The sequence below is a fragment of the Acomys russatus genome, chromosome 15 (assembly GCF_903995435.1).
Source record: "Acomys russatus chromosome 15, mAcoRus1.1, whole genome shotgun sequence".
Classification (NCBI taxonomy): Eukaryota; Metazoa; Chordata; class Mammalia; order Rodentia; family Muridae; genus Acomys; species Acomys russatus.
Genome location: NC_067151.1, coordinates 38,663,395 through 38,681,593, shown reverse-complemented (window position 1 = coordinate 38,681,593; position 18,199 = coordinate 38,663,395). Strand labels below are relative to the sequence as shown.

Here is an 18,199-nt window from a genome sequence, read left to right as displayed (position 1 = left end):
AACATTTTATAAAAATTAACTTTTTGTCTTATACAAAATTCATCTTTATCTTTGAGAAAAGACTTATATAAAAAGTAGGGCTGAAACAGATGGCCACTTTATCTTGTTTTTCATATATGATGTTCCTTTTCGTCTTTGTCTTAACCTTCATGATAGTCTGTCCATTACAGTCAGTGATATGGCCTTTCAGTCGACTATCAGGGTCATGTACACATGTGTGTATATATGTATGTGTATGTATATAAACACAACTTCAGTTCATATGGCTGACCATGTATTGGGGACTTTCACTGGGAGGCCTATTTCTCACATTTTCAGCATTCCTTAGTTGCCTGTAGTTCTCTGTCTAGGGTTGAGGCCCCATGAGATTTTACCCTTCCATGTTAGTCTGTGGGTATCCTCCATGTTCACTTCTTATTTAGTCAGCTTTATTGATGAGCCTTTATGGGCATAGCTCCTCTAAAATACCTAGATGAAGTGTCTCGGCAAACTTCCTGTTCTTACGGCTCTTAGAAATCTTTCTTGTCCTTCTGCCATTATCTCGGAACCTAAGGTGTCAGTATTGTGTTATAGATTCATCACTTGGGATTGGGCAGCACACAATCTTCTGGTTTCTGCCTTTTGATTGGTTGTAGGTTTTTATGGTCTCTTTTACAAATAGACATTTCTTTGATGAGACCTATACTTCTCTGTGCGTATAAGGGTAAATATTTAGAATATACTTGGGAATTCTTGCTGGAAAGGTGGTTGTAGGTTCTCTGCCAGGATCTGTGGGTTCACTGGTAGGTTTCCCTCTTGTTGATCAGGCATTGAGTCCAATTAGAGAGCATTGGTTACCACCGAGGTATGCATGCCACTGGTGCAACCTTAGGGACATTGTGCTATATTGTTCATTGTTTCAGTGCATAGGCACCATAGCCGGGTAGAGTTATTGGTTGCTTCTCTCCCATGGACGCTTGCATAGCACTTTGTGGTACCTTGAAAGCTAGCCCTCCAAGAGGAGCCTTTCAGGTCAGAACCAGAGGGGATCTTCAGGGTTCTGTGTCCAAAGTAAGTACATGGTTTACTTTAGTAATAAGCTTAGCTTCAACTACCAGAGGCAGCAAGGTCTACAGCAGTAGCCTGTTCTGAAAACCTCCCAGGCACCTTCAACCAACAACTCACAGGGGCGCTTCTGATGGCCCGTGTTAGGGGTTTTGTTAGACTATGGCTCTTGAGGAAATGTTTGTTTTCCTAAATGAGAAATTTTATTTAAACTGGACACTGTATACTGGTTTATATATTATATGTAATGTTAGGTAGATAATAACAGGATTCTTTATGACCTTCTGACTGTTACTATTACTATTATTTTGCCCTCCTTTTCTGTGAATACTCCTCCAATTAACTACAACATGCGCACATACACGTCTTTAAATTGTAATTTTTAATATTCATGGTCTCGCTTGTCAGTTGTTGGCCTGAATTCCTGAACAAATAACGTCCTGTCCAGAGTTCTTTCCTACACCTACATTCTGTAGGGCACTGCCCATGTTTTCCAACAGTTTTAGTGTTTTAGGTTTCACAATCAGGTCTTTGATCCACTTAGAGTTAGTTTTTGTCCAAGATGATAGGTAGATTCAGGTATAATTGTCTTCTGCATATGGACATCTGGTTTTCTCAGCACCATTTGCTGAAAATGCTTTCTTTTCTCCAGCTTATGCTTTTGGCATCTCTGTCAAATATTATATGGCTGAAGTTATATGTACTCATTTTGGGGCCTTTGATTTTGTACTTTTGGTTTACATGTCTGGTTTTGGATCAGCACTATATTTTCTTTTTTACTATGGCTCTGTAATACATCTGGAAGATCTGGAATTCTAATTCCTTTAGCGTTGTTCTTTTTTGCTTAGAATTGTTTCAGCTATCCAGGGTGTTTTGTGGTTCCACATGAATTTTAGGATATGTTTTTTATTTATGTTAAGTGAGATAGGTATTTGGTTGAGATTACATTGAATTTGTGGAGATTTCTTTTTTCATAGAATGGTAAATTTTACAGTGTAAATTCTACCAATTCATGATCGCAAAATGTCTTTCCACTTCTCTAGTGTCTTTCTCTTTCTTCGGAGATTTAAAGTTTTCATTGTAGAGATTCTTCGCCTACTTGGGTAGGTTTATTCCTAGGTGTTTTATTTTCTTGGATGCTATTTTGAATAGAAATGTGTCTCTCTTTCTCTGAATGTTTGTTGCTGGTGTATAGAAAAGTTATTGAAAAGTAACTGGTTTTTGCCTATTAATTCTTTATCCTCCCACATTGCTGAACTTGATGGTTGTTTCCAGAAGCTTCCTGGTTTAAATTTTTAGAAAACTTATGGCTTCATGAAGGAGTTTAGGAGTGCTCATTGTATTTCTATATTTTGAATAGTTTAAGGAAGCTATAGATTTTCTTTAGAAGTGTAATAGAATTCCGCTGTGAATCCATTTGGGCCTGGACTTTTTTAGTTGGAAGGCTTTTTAAAGTAGTCACTTAGAGCTACAGTTTTCTCTTATAGGACTGTTTTTATATATATCCAGAGGTTTCATTTAATTCTAGGAAATTTTTTTATTGTTCTTTGACCCATTCATCATTCAGTAATGGCGTCTTTAATCTTCATGAATGTATGTACTGGTTAGAGATTTGTTTACAGTTGATTTTTAAATTTTATTACATTGTGCTCAGATAGGATACATGGAGTTATTTCAGTTTTTAAGTTTGTTAACATTTGTTTTGTGTCTAGGATGTGGTCTGCTTTAGAGAAACTTGCATGTGCTGCTGAGTAGAAGGTGCATTTCTGGTATTTGGTGGTGGAATACTCCTTCTGTTCAGTCTACTTGATATGCAGTGTTTTTTAATTCTGATGCTTCTCTGCTTAGTTTTTTTGTTTTTTGGGGGGATTTTTGTTGTTGTTGTTGTTTATCTTTTTTTTTTTTTTTCTCCTCCAAATGACCTGTTCATTGGGGAAAGTAGGGTATTGAAATCACCTGCTATGTTAGTCTTTGTCTTTAATTCCAGTACTGTAGTGTAATGGTTAAAGTTATTATTGATAGGAGTGTGCTGATTACAGTCATCATGTTGTTGACTTTTGATGGTGGTGTGCTCTTGGTAGACTTGTTGCTTCATTAATTTCTCTTGGCTGTGCTTATTCCTCTCCTCAACCCAACACATTGGTTCCTGTATTTTCTTTAGGTTTGGTCTATGCAATATAATTTTTTCTTAGACTGTGTATGTAGTGGAAAGTTTTCCCTCCTTCACAAACTATAGTGGTGAGTTTTGCTGGGCATATTAGTCTACATTTGCTGTCTTAATCTTTTAGAATTGTATTGCTCCAAGCTCTTCTGACTTTGAAAGTTTTCACCAAGAAAACAGCTGATTTCCTGATGTGTTTTCCTTTATATGTGACTTGCATTCTTCTCTTGCTACTTTTCAGTACACTTTCTTTGTCTGTACACTTAGTGTTTAACTGATATGCTGTAGGGACTTTCTTTGCTAGTTTTGTCTATTTGATGTTCTGTATGCTTGCTGGATCTGTGTCGGTGTGTCTTTCCTTAGTTTGGTTAAATTTTCTTTTATGATATTGCTAATGATCTGTCCTTTGCAGCTGACCTGGGTTTCTTCTCCCTCATCCTTTCCTATAATTCCAAGTTTAATCTTTTTATGGTGTCATAAATTTCCTCCGTGTTCTTTTCTTGTACTTTTAATTTTATTTTCATATTCCTTGTTTATTTGATCTGCATCATCTACTTTATCTTCTAGCCCTGCACTGTATTTTCTTCTTGATTCATTCTACTTGTAATGCTTTCCTTTGAGTTTTCTGGTTGTGTTATTGGACTTTCAATTCTCTCTTCTTCAGCATTTCTATCTCTTTGTTGAATACTGTTTTTAATTCCTGGATTGTCTTTGTTATTTCCATCAGCCTTATATTTGTGTTTTCTTGGGCATCATAAGTATATTCTCTTCATGTTCATCGAGATCTTTCCCTGTGTCTTTAAGCTTCCTGAATTCTTTGATGATATTTGTGATTGTTCTTTTAAATTTTGCATCCTGGTGTTCATCTAGGTAATTCTCATAGGCAAATAGTTCTATCAGGCTAGTAGATTTGAGGGGCAAGATACTGCTTTGATCTTTCATATTTATATTTTTCATGATGAGATGTAGACATGTGAACTTCTTTTGGTAGTGATATGTCTGATATGGGCAGAGCATGTTGAGGCAGAAAACAGGATGTGAAGGCTAGGTTGGCCCTAAATGTTGGATATGGGTTAGTTGGAATGAAGTTGGGTTGACAAAAAAGGACTGGGATGGAGTACAGGATGTGTCCCAGTTAATGCCTGGAGTTTTGGTGTATATCTGGGTGTCAGAGAGGGTTTATAAAAGGGAATGGGCAGACTCACAGACTAGACCCTGGCACAAGATATGGGGGTCTGTAGATTGGTGTTCGGTCTCAACTATGTGTCTAGGACATACTCATCATTATGTCCTGGCTGGAGCCTTAAGGTTTGATGCCACAACAAGAGTGTTGGCCAAACTAGGCCAGGGCACTAGGTGAGTCACCTGTGCTCCATCTAAGGCTTCGAGGAAGATGAATGGAGGGTGTATGCAGCTAGATCCCCGTAAAGGATATTCAAGGTCAGCTTCCGTAGAACTCATTTAATCTACTTTCCCTGTTTAATTTTCTTAGGTTTTATTTTTATTTGGGGTAGTGTGTTGTTAGTACACAAGTCACAGTCAGGACAGCTCATGGTTGTTCTGTTTCCCGTTTCACAATATGGGAATCAAGGGATCTAACTCCGGTTGTCAAGGTTAAATTCAAAGACTTACCTGCTGACAGCTTCTCCTCCCTCTTAGTCTAGTTAAGAAAGCCAGAAAGACTGTAAAATACACAACAGTGTCAGTAGAAGTGCTAGGGTATTGGGATCTTCAGAGCTGCAGGTTTTTGTCATGAGTTTCAAAGTTCCTGGACATTCTTATAGAGAACATGGCACATCAGTAAAGAAACAAACTGTTAGTAAAGTAAAAATGGAAAGTGCTAAGTAGTCTTTGGTGTGGAAAACTGTGTGAGTGAGTTTCTTTATTGCTTTGTCCAATAGGGCTGGGAAGAAGCTAAGCGACGTGGTTTCAGATATGAGAAAGACTACTGCTGGGAATATTTTCTGTCCTCAAACACACTGCAGGTAATGCTGAGAACTGTGTACTAGTCACATATACTAGACTGGGGTACGTGCATCTGTTTTGCCCAGTTTCATCTGTAGTAAAGTTAACTGTATACACAGAGTATATGTGTATCAAGAAACTAACATTCTAATAAAAAAATGCCCATTCATCAGCAGAATGGTGTGAAAACTCAGAAAGATACTACAGTCAAAAAATACAAAGGGCATAGCATATTCCAATAGAAGATCCCTTAACAACTGTGTCATAGTAGTGTGTTGGTGAAAAGATTATACATTCAATAAAACAAAGAAAAGAAAAGAAGGCAATAAGAGTGAATTTTTAAAAGGGGTAATTTTACTGCTAGGCTAAGCATCCAACTTGAAGAGCAAAGAGCACAACAAAACAGATATTCCTGGAAAGCAGATTATTGGCATAAAGGAAAGCTTTAGTAGTTAGGATATGGGTATGGCTGAAAAACATAAAATTAAAGTGATAAATAAAAAGTTGAAGGACAAAGCTAACCCATCAATGCAGTACGAACCACTGCATAGGAATCCTGAAGAATGGAGACTTACTCAGACTTATCAAATACCATTCCCTGAAGCGGAGATGGCAATAGGGCTAAATCTAAGTTGTCTGTGCGAGTAACATACAGTTGAGACGTAAGTCAAGTATAAAAACAAAGGATGAGCACTCAAGAAAATACTCAAGAAATATGCTGTTCTCTGGGCTTGTGAAAACAGTCACTGACAAGGAACAGTGAAGATTTCTGGGTGGAGCTTGCTTGTTGCATGATTGACAGTGCACACTGAAATTGTTTGGATGCAAAAGGAGCATGAAGTAGTGATGGAAACGACACTGAAGGCATCATGTAGAGATGGTTCCCCTACAGTTACAGTGACCAGGAGGAAGTTGCTGTCAGACTCATTAAGAAAAATTACACGAGAAAAGTTAACCCTTGTGTAAAGAGAAACACTTGCATGTAGCCATTTTTATGTATTGCAGTCTCTGTTGAACTTGAAGGAATTCCTTAAAAAATATTTCTGTGGTTGTGAGAATATATTCATCTCAACCATTCATTGTCATGCCGGCGGAATTTAGTTTAAATTAAAGTTAATTAAATTTTATAAAAATTCTTGTTTTTGAGGCAGAGTCTTGGCTGCAGCCCAGCCTGGCCTGAAGCTCTTGCTTCTTCTATCTCAGCCTCTGAGTTGCTGGGGTTACAGACTTGTACCACAATGCCTAGCTTTAAAAGAGCTTCTATAATCTTAAAAGCTGACCCTAAGGTAGGAGTGGTGCCACATGCCTCTATCCTATCACTCAGGAGGTGAAGACAAGAAGAGTATCAAGGATTCAGGGCCAGCCTTGGCTACATAGTGTGAGAAGCCAGCCTAGGCTATGTGAGACTCTGCTTCAAAAACCCAAGAAACAAAAGCAAGAAACAGAACACATAGGGTCTCGTTCTGAAGTAATGCTTCTTTCTGATTCTTCTGTTGGTGTATGTGCGTACGTAGTCACTGTCTGCAATACTAATGACTGTGAAGATAGTGGAGGTGGGTGGGGGGCCATTTTTCTTCTGCTATACTGAGCCATCCATCATTTCTGCCTATCTTACAGTTTCTCTTCAGGAAAATGCTCCTGTGCCAGTGTTAACAGTAGTTAATCTTGGTAATGTTTAATGATTTGTTGTTTCTGCTTCTTTTAAAAAGCAGAATAAAGGACAATTCCAAAACTCATGTGTCTTGCAAAATGGAGTCATTCTTTAAACATGATTGGTGGTTTTCTTTATTTTTTTTTTCTCTCTCTAATATCATGCAGGGTTTTTGTCCCACCAAATAATAATGTAGGCTTGTAAAATATGTATCTTAAAATGCTTATTCCTGTTATTAGAGTACAGAAGCAACCACGTAGAAAATATAGTTGTATTCAATAAAATTTATTAGCAGAAACTTGTTTTTGTGACTTACCAATTCCCTCCTTAAATGATAACGTCAAAAAGCTGAGCTAGAGACAGAGCTCAGCAGTTAAAAGCTCTTGCTGCAGAGGACCCAAGTGGCTTCCCACTGCATGCGTCTGGTGCCTCTTAACTGCCTATAACTCCAGCTGTGAGTAATCTAAACCCTTCAGGTCTCCATAGGCACCTGGCCTCACATGGAATACACACACACGAATAATTAAAATAAATCTTGTATTAAATATATCACATTATAATAGCAGTGTTTTTGTAAAGCAGGAGAAGCTAAAAGCTAACGTGAGGCGAGTGGCGTAAAGGCCCAGTGCATGGAGGGTTCTAGCTGCTTACTGTCCTTGCTCTCCAGATGCTGCATAACATGAAGGGACAGTTTGCGGAGCATCTTCTCGGAGCTGGATTTGTAAGCAGTAGAAGTCCCAAAGATCCAAAAGCGAATATAAATTCAGGTAAAGCAGAACAGAGCAAACAGTGTAAATCACTTGATGAATGGTTCGTTGCTTCAGTGTTTCACTTTTTTCCCCTTCTGCTTTCCCTCTCCCAATAGATAATGAAAAGATAATTAAAGCTGTCATCTGTGCTGGCTTATATCCCAAAGTTGCTAAAATCCGACTGAATTTGGGTAAAAAAAGGAAAATGTAAGCATTGAAGATTGTTATGAACTACTTGCAGCTTTGGAACCCTCAACTAGAAATGTATTCTCACTCCTGTTGGCTGGGTTCTTTGCATGTTTGCTGATTTAGACACAGAGGAATTGTTAAGCCTGGGGATCTGTCCCTCACAACATAGATTCCGCCACTTACCTGATAACAAGTTAGTAAAACAGGGAACTTCTGTAAACATTAAAAGCTGACAGCGCGGTGTGAGATGCAATGCCTGAGGAGAGATCAGCTAGAATATTGTGCTATTTTATGAGTGTGTGTGTGTGTTTGTGCATGTGTGTGTGTAATTTATATATTCCCTTTCCTTGTTAAAAAAAAAAAAAAGAGGGGGGAGATGTTTGTTAAGTGGCTATTTGAGTGAAAATATAATTTTAGTCTTTGGAGAAGTGAAATGTACATCCACACAGCCTTGGTAGTGAAATGGACATCCACACCGCCTTGGTAGCAGTTGGAGATGACAGTGAGGACTAGTTCCGCCTCGTAGTTTGCTCTGGCGAGGGCACTGAAAGAAGAGGCCAAAGGATTGAGCCGTTGTCATCCTTTGAAAGGTGTTCAGGAGTCATTGGCCCAGCTCAGTCCATTGATACATTCAGATTTTAAATTGAGTGTGCTTTACTACAGCCGTGTAGTAAATACCATAGGTGTCTAGAAGCAGTAGGGACTACAGTTTAAAACTGTAGTCACATGTCAGATATTAGGATTAAAGTGAATGAAAATGCTGGGTATCTTGTGATTATAAAAATGGAAAATACAGACTGCCAAGAATGACAGCATTAAGTTAATATTCTAAGGCTGTGATTCTCAAATTGGGGTGACCCCCGACCCCCACCACTACCACCAAGGAACATTTAACTAGGAGCTGGAGATGTTTATCCAAACCATAACTAGAAGAGATCTTTTTATGTTTTTAGACCAGGCCTACTGTTAGGCATTCTGTAATGTGCACATAGCTCCCCAGACTAGGTTAAGTTACAGGTCTAAGCAGATGGATTTTAATGTGGCTGAATTAATCTATTTTGTAAATTATCTCAATTGGTTTGGTTTTTTGTTTGTTTGTTTGTTTGTTTTGGTTTTTGTTTGTTTGTTTTTCTTATTTGCTTTGTTTTGAAGCAAGGGTTTACATCATAGTCTCTGCTGGCCTCCCACTCATGCTGCTCCTCACACAGGCCACAAGTTTCTTAAATAAGTCTTTCCTGGGACACAGTGATGCCTAGTTACTTGTGTGTTGTCTGCTTTCCTGCTTCACTAGCAGAGCTGGGTTGTTGAGGCAGATTGTAAGGCCACCAAATCTTAATACCCATCTGGCTCTATACAGAAAATTTCTAACTCCTGATTTGCACAATGACACAGGCTAGGTTGACTGAGAAAAAGTGATTTATATTTTTATTCTGAATGAATCATAAGTATGATTTATGATTTTGATATGAGTTCATAGAACCTTAAAAACTCTGGAGAAAGGATTACAAAATATCAAATGCAGCATATTACCATTACTGTCATTTAAAAATAAACCATGATATATCATCTGTAGGATAGTGGTAAACAAATTGACTTAGAAAATGGCTGTCAATGAAAAAGATCCCTGGGACCTATGAAGTGGCTTAGTAGGCAGATGCTTGTTACGAAGTCTGGCAGTGTGAGTCCCACCTTCTAGCTCCCGGAAACCAGCATGATGAAGGGGGCAGAGAGTGGCCCTGGTTCTTCCCTCATCTTCACACATGCACTCCTGTCCTACACAAGATAAACACTGTAGTAACAAGAAAGCAGCCCTCTAAGCTGTCAGAGTACATTAAATGGCCAAGATATATTTATTCCAAATATATCAATTTTGAAATTGAGAACTTGAATGAGTGAAAAGCACTTAAAAACACTTTAAAGGGACTGAAGAGATGGCTCAGCAGTGAAGAGCACTGGCTGATCTTCTGTGGGACCTAGGTTCTGTTTCCAGTACCCACAAGGCCACTCACCCTGTCTTAAGTAACTTCAGTCTTAGATAATCCATTGCTGTCTTCTGTGGGCACTAAGAACACTTGTGCCTCATATATATACACACAAGCAAAACACTCATACACCTCAAATAAATCTAAAAGAAAATTTTAAAACCAGTTTTCGCGAAAGTCTCTTCAAAAAAATTTTTTTTTAATTTTGTGTTCTTCTGGGAACCCAGGTAACCAGTGGAAGGGTTTAGTTGATTATTTCAGTCACTGTATAAATTGAAGGTAGTGGTCATTTTGGTGATGGTCATAGTGAAATGTAGGCTTGTCTCTCAGTGTAAGCTCCATCCTAATCATTTCACGTGCTTGCTTTATCCTCCATTGTGTACTGTATACACCACTAAAGAATAGCCTGTCACCTGTCTGCTGTGTAATTACTAATCTGTGGATTCACTCTTACAAGGCAGCAAACTTATAATTTGCTCATGTACTTATACTTGTCCTTAACAAAATGCTACTTTCCTCAAAAACAGATTTTTAAATGTATACATTGCAGACATAGTGGAACTCATATGTGGTCTGTTCTTTTTAAGGATTGCTACCTTTGTTTGATTTTTTACTAAGCTACCTAATAATTTTTGAAGTAATGAAGGAAAAATTCTTTTTAAAGGGTGAAAGTTCACACAAAGTCTGATGGTCTGGTTTCCATTCATCCTAAGTCTGTCAATGTGGAGCAGACAGACTTCCGTTATAACTGGCTTATCTATCACCTGAAGATGAGAACAAGCAGTGTAAGTGAACATTTAACGTAACTGTACATCTGAATGTCAGTCTGGTAGTTTTATAATTTCACACGTTAAAATATATGCTTCTTCTCTGACATCAGTTACAGCTTTTCTCTCTCAAGGACATAGTGTGCTTTATTTTCATGAAGTACATCAGCTACTTGTGTTATATGGTTTTCTTTGAGAGGCTGCTTTCAAGATTTGCTGTCAGGGGTTTGTACTGTGTAAGGATTGGTGGCATGTCATTATGTCTGTCTACTTAATAGGTTAGGTAGTGGTCAGAATAGTAAGTGAGATTCTGTTTTTTGTATGGTGGATATACAAATTAAAATCATTTTATTTTTATTTGTGTTTGTTAGTTTTGACATTTAGGAAATGTTCAAGGCAAGTCATACTTTTGAACAAAAGTATAACAGCTCTAGGAATTGGGAATGGTTCACTTAAAATGTCATTTCTTTAAAAGTAACCTTCAAAATCACATTTGCAAGTCAGTAGCTATTTTAGAAAGACACTGGTGAGTGTCTGGGATATTGAACTATGTGGTAGTGACCCTATCCTACCTCCTCATGACTCGTTCACATTAATTCTCTTTACAGATATACCTGTACGACTGTACTGAAGTTTCACCATACTGCCTCTTGTTCTTTGGAGGAGATATTTCCATCCAGAAAGATAATGATCAGGAAATTATTGCTGTAGATGAATGGATTGTGTTTCAGTCTCCAGAAAGAATTGCCCATCTTGTCAAGGTGACTGATGTTACTGGTTGTCTGTAAGTTTGCTTGCAAGTGACTATGTGGTCTTGTGGATGACCAGATGGCTCAGCATGTGAAGCAGTTTGCTGTCAAGCTGGAAGACCTGATGACCTGCGCTGTCCTTGGAACACACATGGTAGAACCACTTCAGAAAGTGGTTCTCTGAACACACACACACATACACACACACACACACACACACACACACACACACACACACACATATATCATGGCCCACCCAAGATAATTTTTTTTAATGTTTCTTGCACTACTGCAAGAGAGCCAGTAGTGTAGACTGATTTTAGTTTTCCAAATTATTTTTGGTGCAGTAATAAATTCTTCCAATGACTTTAGAGTTTGAATCTTTTTACTTTTCTTTATAAAAGCTTATGAAAATCTTGTCACCACTAAAGTCACATTTGTCTTTGCTGTTGTTTAAAAGCCATCTTCCCTCATGAGCTTATCTGTTTCCTTCAACCTTAGGGGCTAAGAAGGGAGCTGGATATCCTTCTGCAAGAGAAGATTGAGTGCCCTCATCCAGTAGACTGGAACGATACTAAGTCCAGAGACTGTGCGGTGCTGTCAGCTATTCTAGACTTGATCAGAACACAAGAAAAGGCTACTCCAAGGAACTTGCCACCACGGTCACAGGAGGGATATTACAGCTGATAGCTTTCTGTGGTGGTCTAAAGCCTATCCATGTTTATTTCTCTCCCTTCCCTGCCCTCTCTCTTATGCTCTCTCTCTCTCTCTCTCTCTTTTTTTTTTTTTTTAAGTTTTTGGCAGAGTGCCAAGTCCTGGGTTATGACTCACTTGTGTGTAAGCTAGAAACTTTGAGTGGATAGTAAAGAGTTAATGTGCATGACTAAACTGTGTCATCTAGCTACTATAAAGACACTGGGAAAATCAGTGTGCTCTCTGACCATACACTCTGTTGTAGATATGACCGCACTTGGGGGAGAATTCCTCTTCCATATATTAAGTTGTAACACTGAGAAATTTCTTTATGCCATTATGCAATTAATTTTCTGTCGATAATGACTGTCTAGAGACAGTAAAAATAGAATGTTTGGTCAAAAAGCAGTGTGAAGTAAGAACTCGAATTCAACCACATTTTTTTTAATGAACCTCTATTACAAGTAAATTTGTTGTACTAAAGCCCAGCATTTAATAAAATGTACAATGTGTAAATCTCAGCTAACTTCTTGGTTTGGTTTCTAGAGTTCTACTTATGACTTGGCTTACTTGGTTATTTTTGTTTGTTTTTGTTTTTTAACTTTTAAATATGTTTTTACACTCTCCCCCTGCCCCATGTAGCATAATGTAGCAACTGAGCACATGTCTGCTGTGGTGGCAGAGGTCCTTTCTCAGCTCAGCCTACTTTCCTTGTCTGAAAGACAGGTAGAGATTGTGAGGATTAAACATGGTAGTACATGTGAAGGGCCACAGACTGGTGTCTGATGCGTATAATCCTCACACCGTCTTTGTTACTGTTTTGCCATGAAATATTTTTTAACATTTACATTTTACCGTTTTATTTTTTGTACAAGGATCCTGCAAATGGTTGAGCCAAGGACCTCACACATGTTAGATCAGTGCTGTGTTACTGAGCCACATCCCCAGTCCTGTCATACCCATTTTTTTTGTGCTTTTTTATACTCCTAATGGAGTGTGGCTAACCAAGGTTGTTTTCAGGCTTGTTAAAGCTATTTTCACTTGTTTTGCCCTTCTTGTTTTCTTTTTCAAGTCCCTACCTCCAGCTTAAAGATGTTGGTTTCCTCCAACCCAAGAGTCAGTTGTCATTCTGAGATAATCAAGTGTGGTCCTAGCTCCCTAGTAAGTAGTGAGATGACCAGGACATTCTACTGCCATGGATTTGCTGAGCACACTGGTTCAGGCACTGCTCCCATGGCTGAGTGTATGTCACCTGGCGTTGTGTGCAAGTATTTGAATGTACTGTGATCTCAGTTTATTCTTTTGGATTGTCTCACCAAAATTATGTCTCTTCCTGAACTCTTGTCATAGTGCTATCACAATACTAGAGCCTACTAGTTTTGCCCCTAAAGTCAAGGTGTGTTTACAAGCAAGTATTTAGTATCCACAACAAGGAGAAGATGTTTTAGGATGGTTTACAGATGAGCAGTTCACAAAAATAAGTGTGGTATTGCCACCACCTGTTCATGTCTCTGCCATGGCTAAGCAGGATGCAGGGTGAACTGCGGGTCTCTGAAGGTTCTGCTGCTTGTATACGGACTAGGACAGCTAACTGGAAAATGCATTCCAAGCCTTAAGACGACTTACTCTGTAGTGGTCTCAAGAAGCAAAACCTGTTTGTCTTACCATCACTTTGCACACACACAGAGAATAAGTTGGAAAAACCACTGAAACAGAGACGTATGAGGAGAAATGAAATATATGCCACTGCATAATGCTTTAAGAGCACTAAGTACATACATATGTACCTTCCTAATTAATTGACCTGGGGAAAAAGCTCTAGTAATTTTAAGTCAATTAATTGCAAACCGTATTTGGCTGCATTTGTAAAACAGTCTACTTTAAAATTTTTATTTCAGTATCCATGCATCCAGACTAAGTGAATGTTGGCTTATTTCCTTCCATTCTCAGCACTGAACTTGTATTTATTCTTAAGTAACTTTAATTATGTTGTATGTTTATATATTTGTAATCTTATTTGTTAAACAGCATTTTTATCCTGATTTTTTTTTTTTGAAGCATCTTTACTGGAGAACATTGGAAAGTAAATCATGTTACCATTGTTAGTTTTGGATATATTTCCATACCTTTTCAAAGCTTTATGGTATTATATATATATATATATATATATAGCTGGCCAATTTAAGAGGATGATTTCAATGTACTTTGTCTACTGTATGAAATCATGTGGCTAATACCACCACAGTTCTGATGTAGAACATTCCCATTACCCTAAGATTTTTCTCATTGCTTTTACAGACAAAATTGCCATTCCCCCACTTGTACTCTCTGGCACACAGCGATGAGCTTTTCAGCAATAGTTTGTCTTTTCTAGTATTTCTAGTAATAGATTCACACAGTCTACGTGTCCAGCCTCTTTCACTTAATATAAAGCATCGAGATAACTCAAACAGTTACTGTACATATTAGTAATTTTTATTGTTTAATATTTTCTTTTATGGTTATATCATTGTATCCAGTTACAACTTGTTGGACATTTCACATATTTTAAATATTTTTGCTGTTAATGAATAAAGCTGCTCTAAATGTGTATATAGTTGTCATGTGGTTCCGGTTTCACTTTCTGTGTAAATATCCAGGATTAAGATTGTTCCATCAGATGGTAAAGTGTTCCCTTTTAAAACAACTTTTTTTTCATGTGTATATGTGTCTATGTAAGTTTATATGCACCACATGCATGCAAGTATCCATGGAGGTGAAAAGACAGCGTTAGATCCCCTGGAGCTAACATTACAGGCATTTGTGAGTTGCCATGTGGATGCTGAGAACTGAGCTCCAGCCTTCTGTAAGAGCTCTTGATCCTTACACAGAAAACTGGAGTCTTCTCTCCAGCCTCCTGATAAAGTATGTCTTTAAGAAAGTACCAAACTTTCCTCAAGGGGCTTTGCTTACCCAGTGTCTGGTTAGTACTTGATAGTTTCATTGATTGTTAGTTTGATTTTTAATACATAGTTCAGTGTTGTTTCTTTTTTTTTTTTTTTTTTTTTTGCTTCTATGACCAGTACTGAGCATCTTTCCATGTGCTTAGTTGCTGCTCTGCTTAGTTGTCATATAAATTTGATTGTTTACCTCATGCCAAATGATGGGCTGAGTAGTATTCCTGTCTAGGAAGATTATTCATTTTAGATAGGTGTGCTGTTCATGCTTGTTTCTTGACCCTGAAAATGATCAATTGTCCTTTTCACATGGAAAGCAAGTGCCAGGAGAAAATGGCACCAACTATGAGGTAAAGGATAAAGTTGAGAACACCATGAAAGCAACTGCTTTGGAGGCATCACAGAACCGGTCTGCATTGTGAATGGGTCCAGCCAGTCCTGCTGAGTGAAGGAGCATCATTTAAATTATGATTTTCCTTTAGTTCTTAAATTTGACACATGACAGGAAGTAAGTCAGTTTCTAGACAGAATGAGTGCATCTTTCTGAAACCAAAGGCAGCATGGGTAGGTGAGAATCATTCTCTAGAGGTTTAATGCAGTAGAGGTTTTGTTTTGTTTTGTTTTTGTTTTTTCTGGCATTCTTCCTGTATTGCTGACCGGTGAAGAATTTGAGGGACTCACCCATTTTTAGGGGAGGCAGGGAGGAGGAAGATTTGCAGTAATATGGGAAAGTTGCACAATTTATGACCTAGAACTATTGAAAGTCTTATAAAAATGGTACATCATTGCATAAATTAGATGTACATAATTATAAAAATATGTACAAATCTATCATTAAAAATATACCAAAACTTTGACTAAGGTGCCAGAGTACAGAGAAATGTAGAGTATTAACCCTAAAACTAGTAAGACCATACTAGTATAGTATGCTCCATGGTGGTGGTTGTTTTAGGGTTTCTATTGCTGCTATAGAACACTGACAAAAAGCAGGTTAAGGAGGACAGGGTTTATTTGGCTTAGACTTACACATTGTTGTCCACCATTGAAGGAAATTAGGACAGGAACCCAAACAAGGCAGGAACTTGGAGGCAGGAGCTGATGCAGAGGCCATGGAGGAGTGCTGCTTACTGGCTTGTTCAGTCTGCTTATAGAAAGGCAGGACCACCAGCCCAGGGATGGCCTCAACCATAATGGGCTGGTACCTCCTCCATCAATCACTAATAAAAAAAATACCTTACAGCTGGGTCCTATGGGGGCACTTTTCTCAATTGAGGTTCCTTCCTTTTAGATAACCTGTGTCAAGTTGACAAACTATTCAGCACAGTAATAATCAAGGGTTACCTATAATTTTCATATTTCTTTGCTTATTCTTTGCCATAGCTTCCAATCAGCCTCTTAGAATAGCCCTTTCTCTTATTTTTACTTCTTAGAAGCCAGTTGTTTCCCCTTGATTTTAAGATTAAAACATATGGGTGCATAGCTTATCCATTTACTTACTGAGGAGCATGCCATAGTAGCTGCTCCATGTTTTGGTGATCATGGAAACAGCTGCTACAAACATTTATGCCGATTTTTGTGTGTATGGACATGTTTTTACATGCACTTGGATAAAACTCAAGGCCTGTGATTGTGGAATCAAATGGTAGGAATATTTAGTTAGGCCAGAAACTGCCAAACTACCTTGCCAGAGGGTAAGTACATTTCAACTAGCAGTAAGAGTTCCTCTTTCTAGGAATATCAAATGGCTGAGAAACACTTAAAGAAATGCTCAACCTCCTTAGTCATCAGGGAAATGCAAATCAAAACAACTCTGAGATTCCATCTTACACCCATCAGAATGGCTAAGATCAAAAATTCAAGCGACACCACATGCTGGCGAGGATGTGGGGAGAGAGGAACACTCCTTCATTGCTGGTGGGAATGCAAACTAGTACAGCCACTTTGGAAATCTATCTGGTGCTGTCTCAGAAAAATGGGAATAGGGCTTCCTCAAGACCCAGCTATTCCACTCCTTGGAATATACCCAGAAGATGCTCCAGCACACAAGAAAATTTGCTCAACCATGTTCATAGCAGCCTTATTCATAATAGCCAGAACATGGAAACAGCCTAATTGTCCCTCAGTAGAAGAATGGATAAAGAAACTGTGGTACATATACACTATGGAATACTACTCAGCTATTAAAAACAAGGAATTCCTGAAAATTGTGGATAAATGGATTGAGCTAGAAATGATCATAATGAGTGAGTTAACCCAGAGGCAGAAAGGCTCAAATGGTATATACTCACTTATATCTGCATACTAGCCCAAGGGGCATGTCCCACGAAAGCCTTCACTTACCAGGAAACTGGGACAGAGGGGAGGACATCCTATTGGGACTCTAAATGAGAGAAGCATGGAAGAATAGCAAAGTGGAAGGATCCAGAGGGTCCTAGAAACCTACAAGTAGAACATTATGATAGGCAGATTTGGGCCCAGGGGTCCCGCTCAAACTAAGGCACCAGCCAAGGACAATACAGGAGGTAAACTTTAAGCCCCTACCCAGATCTAGCCAATGGTCAGAACAGTCTCCACAGTTGAGTGGAGAGTAGGATATGACTTTCTCAGGTACTCTGGTGCCTCACATTTGACCGTGTCCCCTGGAGGGGGAGACCTGGTGGCACTCAAAGGAAGGACAGCAGGTTACCAAGAAGAGATTTGATACCCTATGAGCATATACAGGGGGAGGTAATCCCCCTCAGGAACAGTCATAGGGGAGGGGAATAAGGGGAAAATGGGAGGGAGGGAAAAATGGGAGGATACAAGGGATGGGATAACCATTGAGATGTAGTAAGAATAAATTAATAAAAAAAAATAAGTAGAAAAAAAAAGTTCCTCTTTCTGTTTCCTCATCAGTGTTTGGGCTTATTAGGGCCTTCCGTTTCAGGGTTTTGTCTTTTGTCACAGAGCCTCACTATGCAGACCTGGCTGACCTGGAACTCAGGACAGGTCTGCCTCCCTCTGCCACTCCAATGCTGAGATTGGGATTATAGGTTTACAGGACCAGGCTGGTGCCTTTTATATTTAGTCTTTTCAGAGACCCAAACACTTTTCATAGGCTTATGTGTTCTGTGTGTGCTATGGTGAGCTATCTAGACCTTTGCTGTTGCTTAAAATTGAGATCATTCCCGGACATTGAGTTAAAATGAGTATATATATATATATACTCAATTTTTTTTTTGAGATAGACAGCCTTGGAGTATGTGTGTATGTATATATATATATATATATATATATATATATATATATATATATATATATATATATATATATA

The 18,199-nt window shown here is 38.4% G+C and overlaps 1 protein-coding gene across 1 annotated transcript in view; it reads left to right on the top strand.

The window, feature by feature from the left end:
* The window catches only part of Dhx36 (DEAH-box helicase 36), a 38,534-nt gene extending 26,551 nt beyond the window's left edge, over positions 1-11,983 (top strand). The window contains exons 20-25 of the mRNA XM_051157240.1: positions 5,107-5,190; positions 7,489-7,588; positions 7,687-7,777; positions 10,406-10,526; positions 11,117-11,269; positions 11,759-11,983. Coding sequence (XP_051013197.1) covers positions 5,107-5,190; positions 7,489-7,588; positions 7,687-7,777; positions 10,406-10,526; positions 11,117-11,269; positions 11,759-11,944 — 735 coding nt within the window. The 3' untranslated portion in view covers positions 11,945-11,983. The remainder of the gene's footprint in view (positions 1-5,106; positions 5,191-7,488; positions 7,589-7,686; positions 7,778-10,405; positions 10,527-11,116; positions 11,270-11,758) is intronic.
* The last annotated feature ends 6,216 nt before the right edge of the window (positions 11,984-18,199 follow it).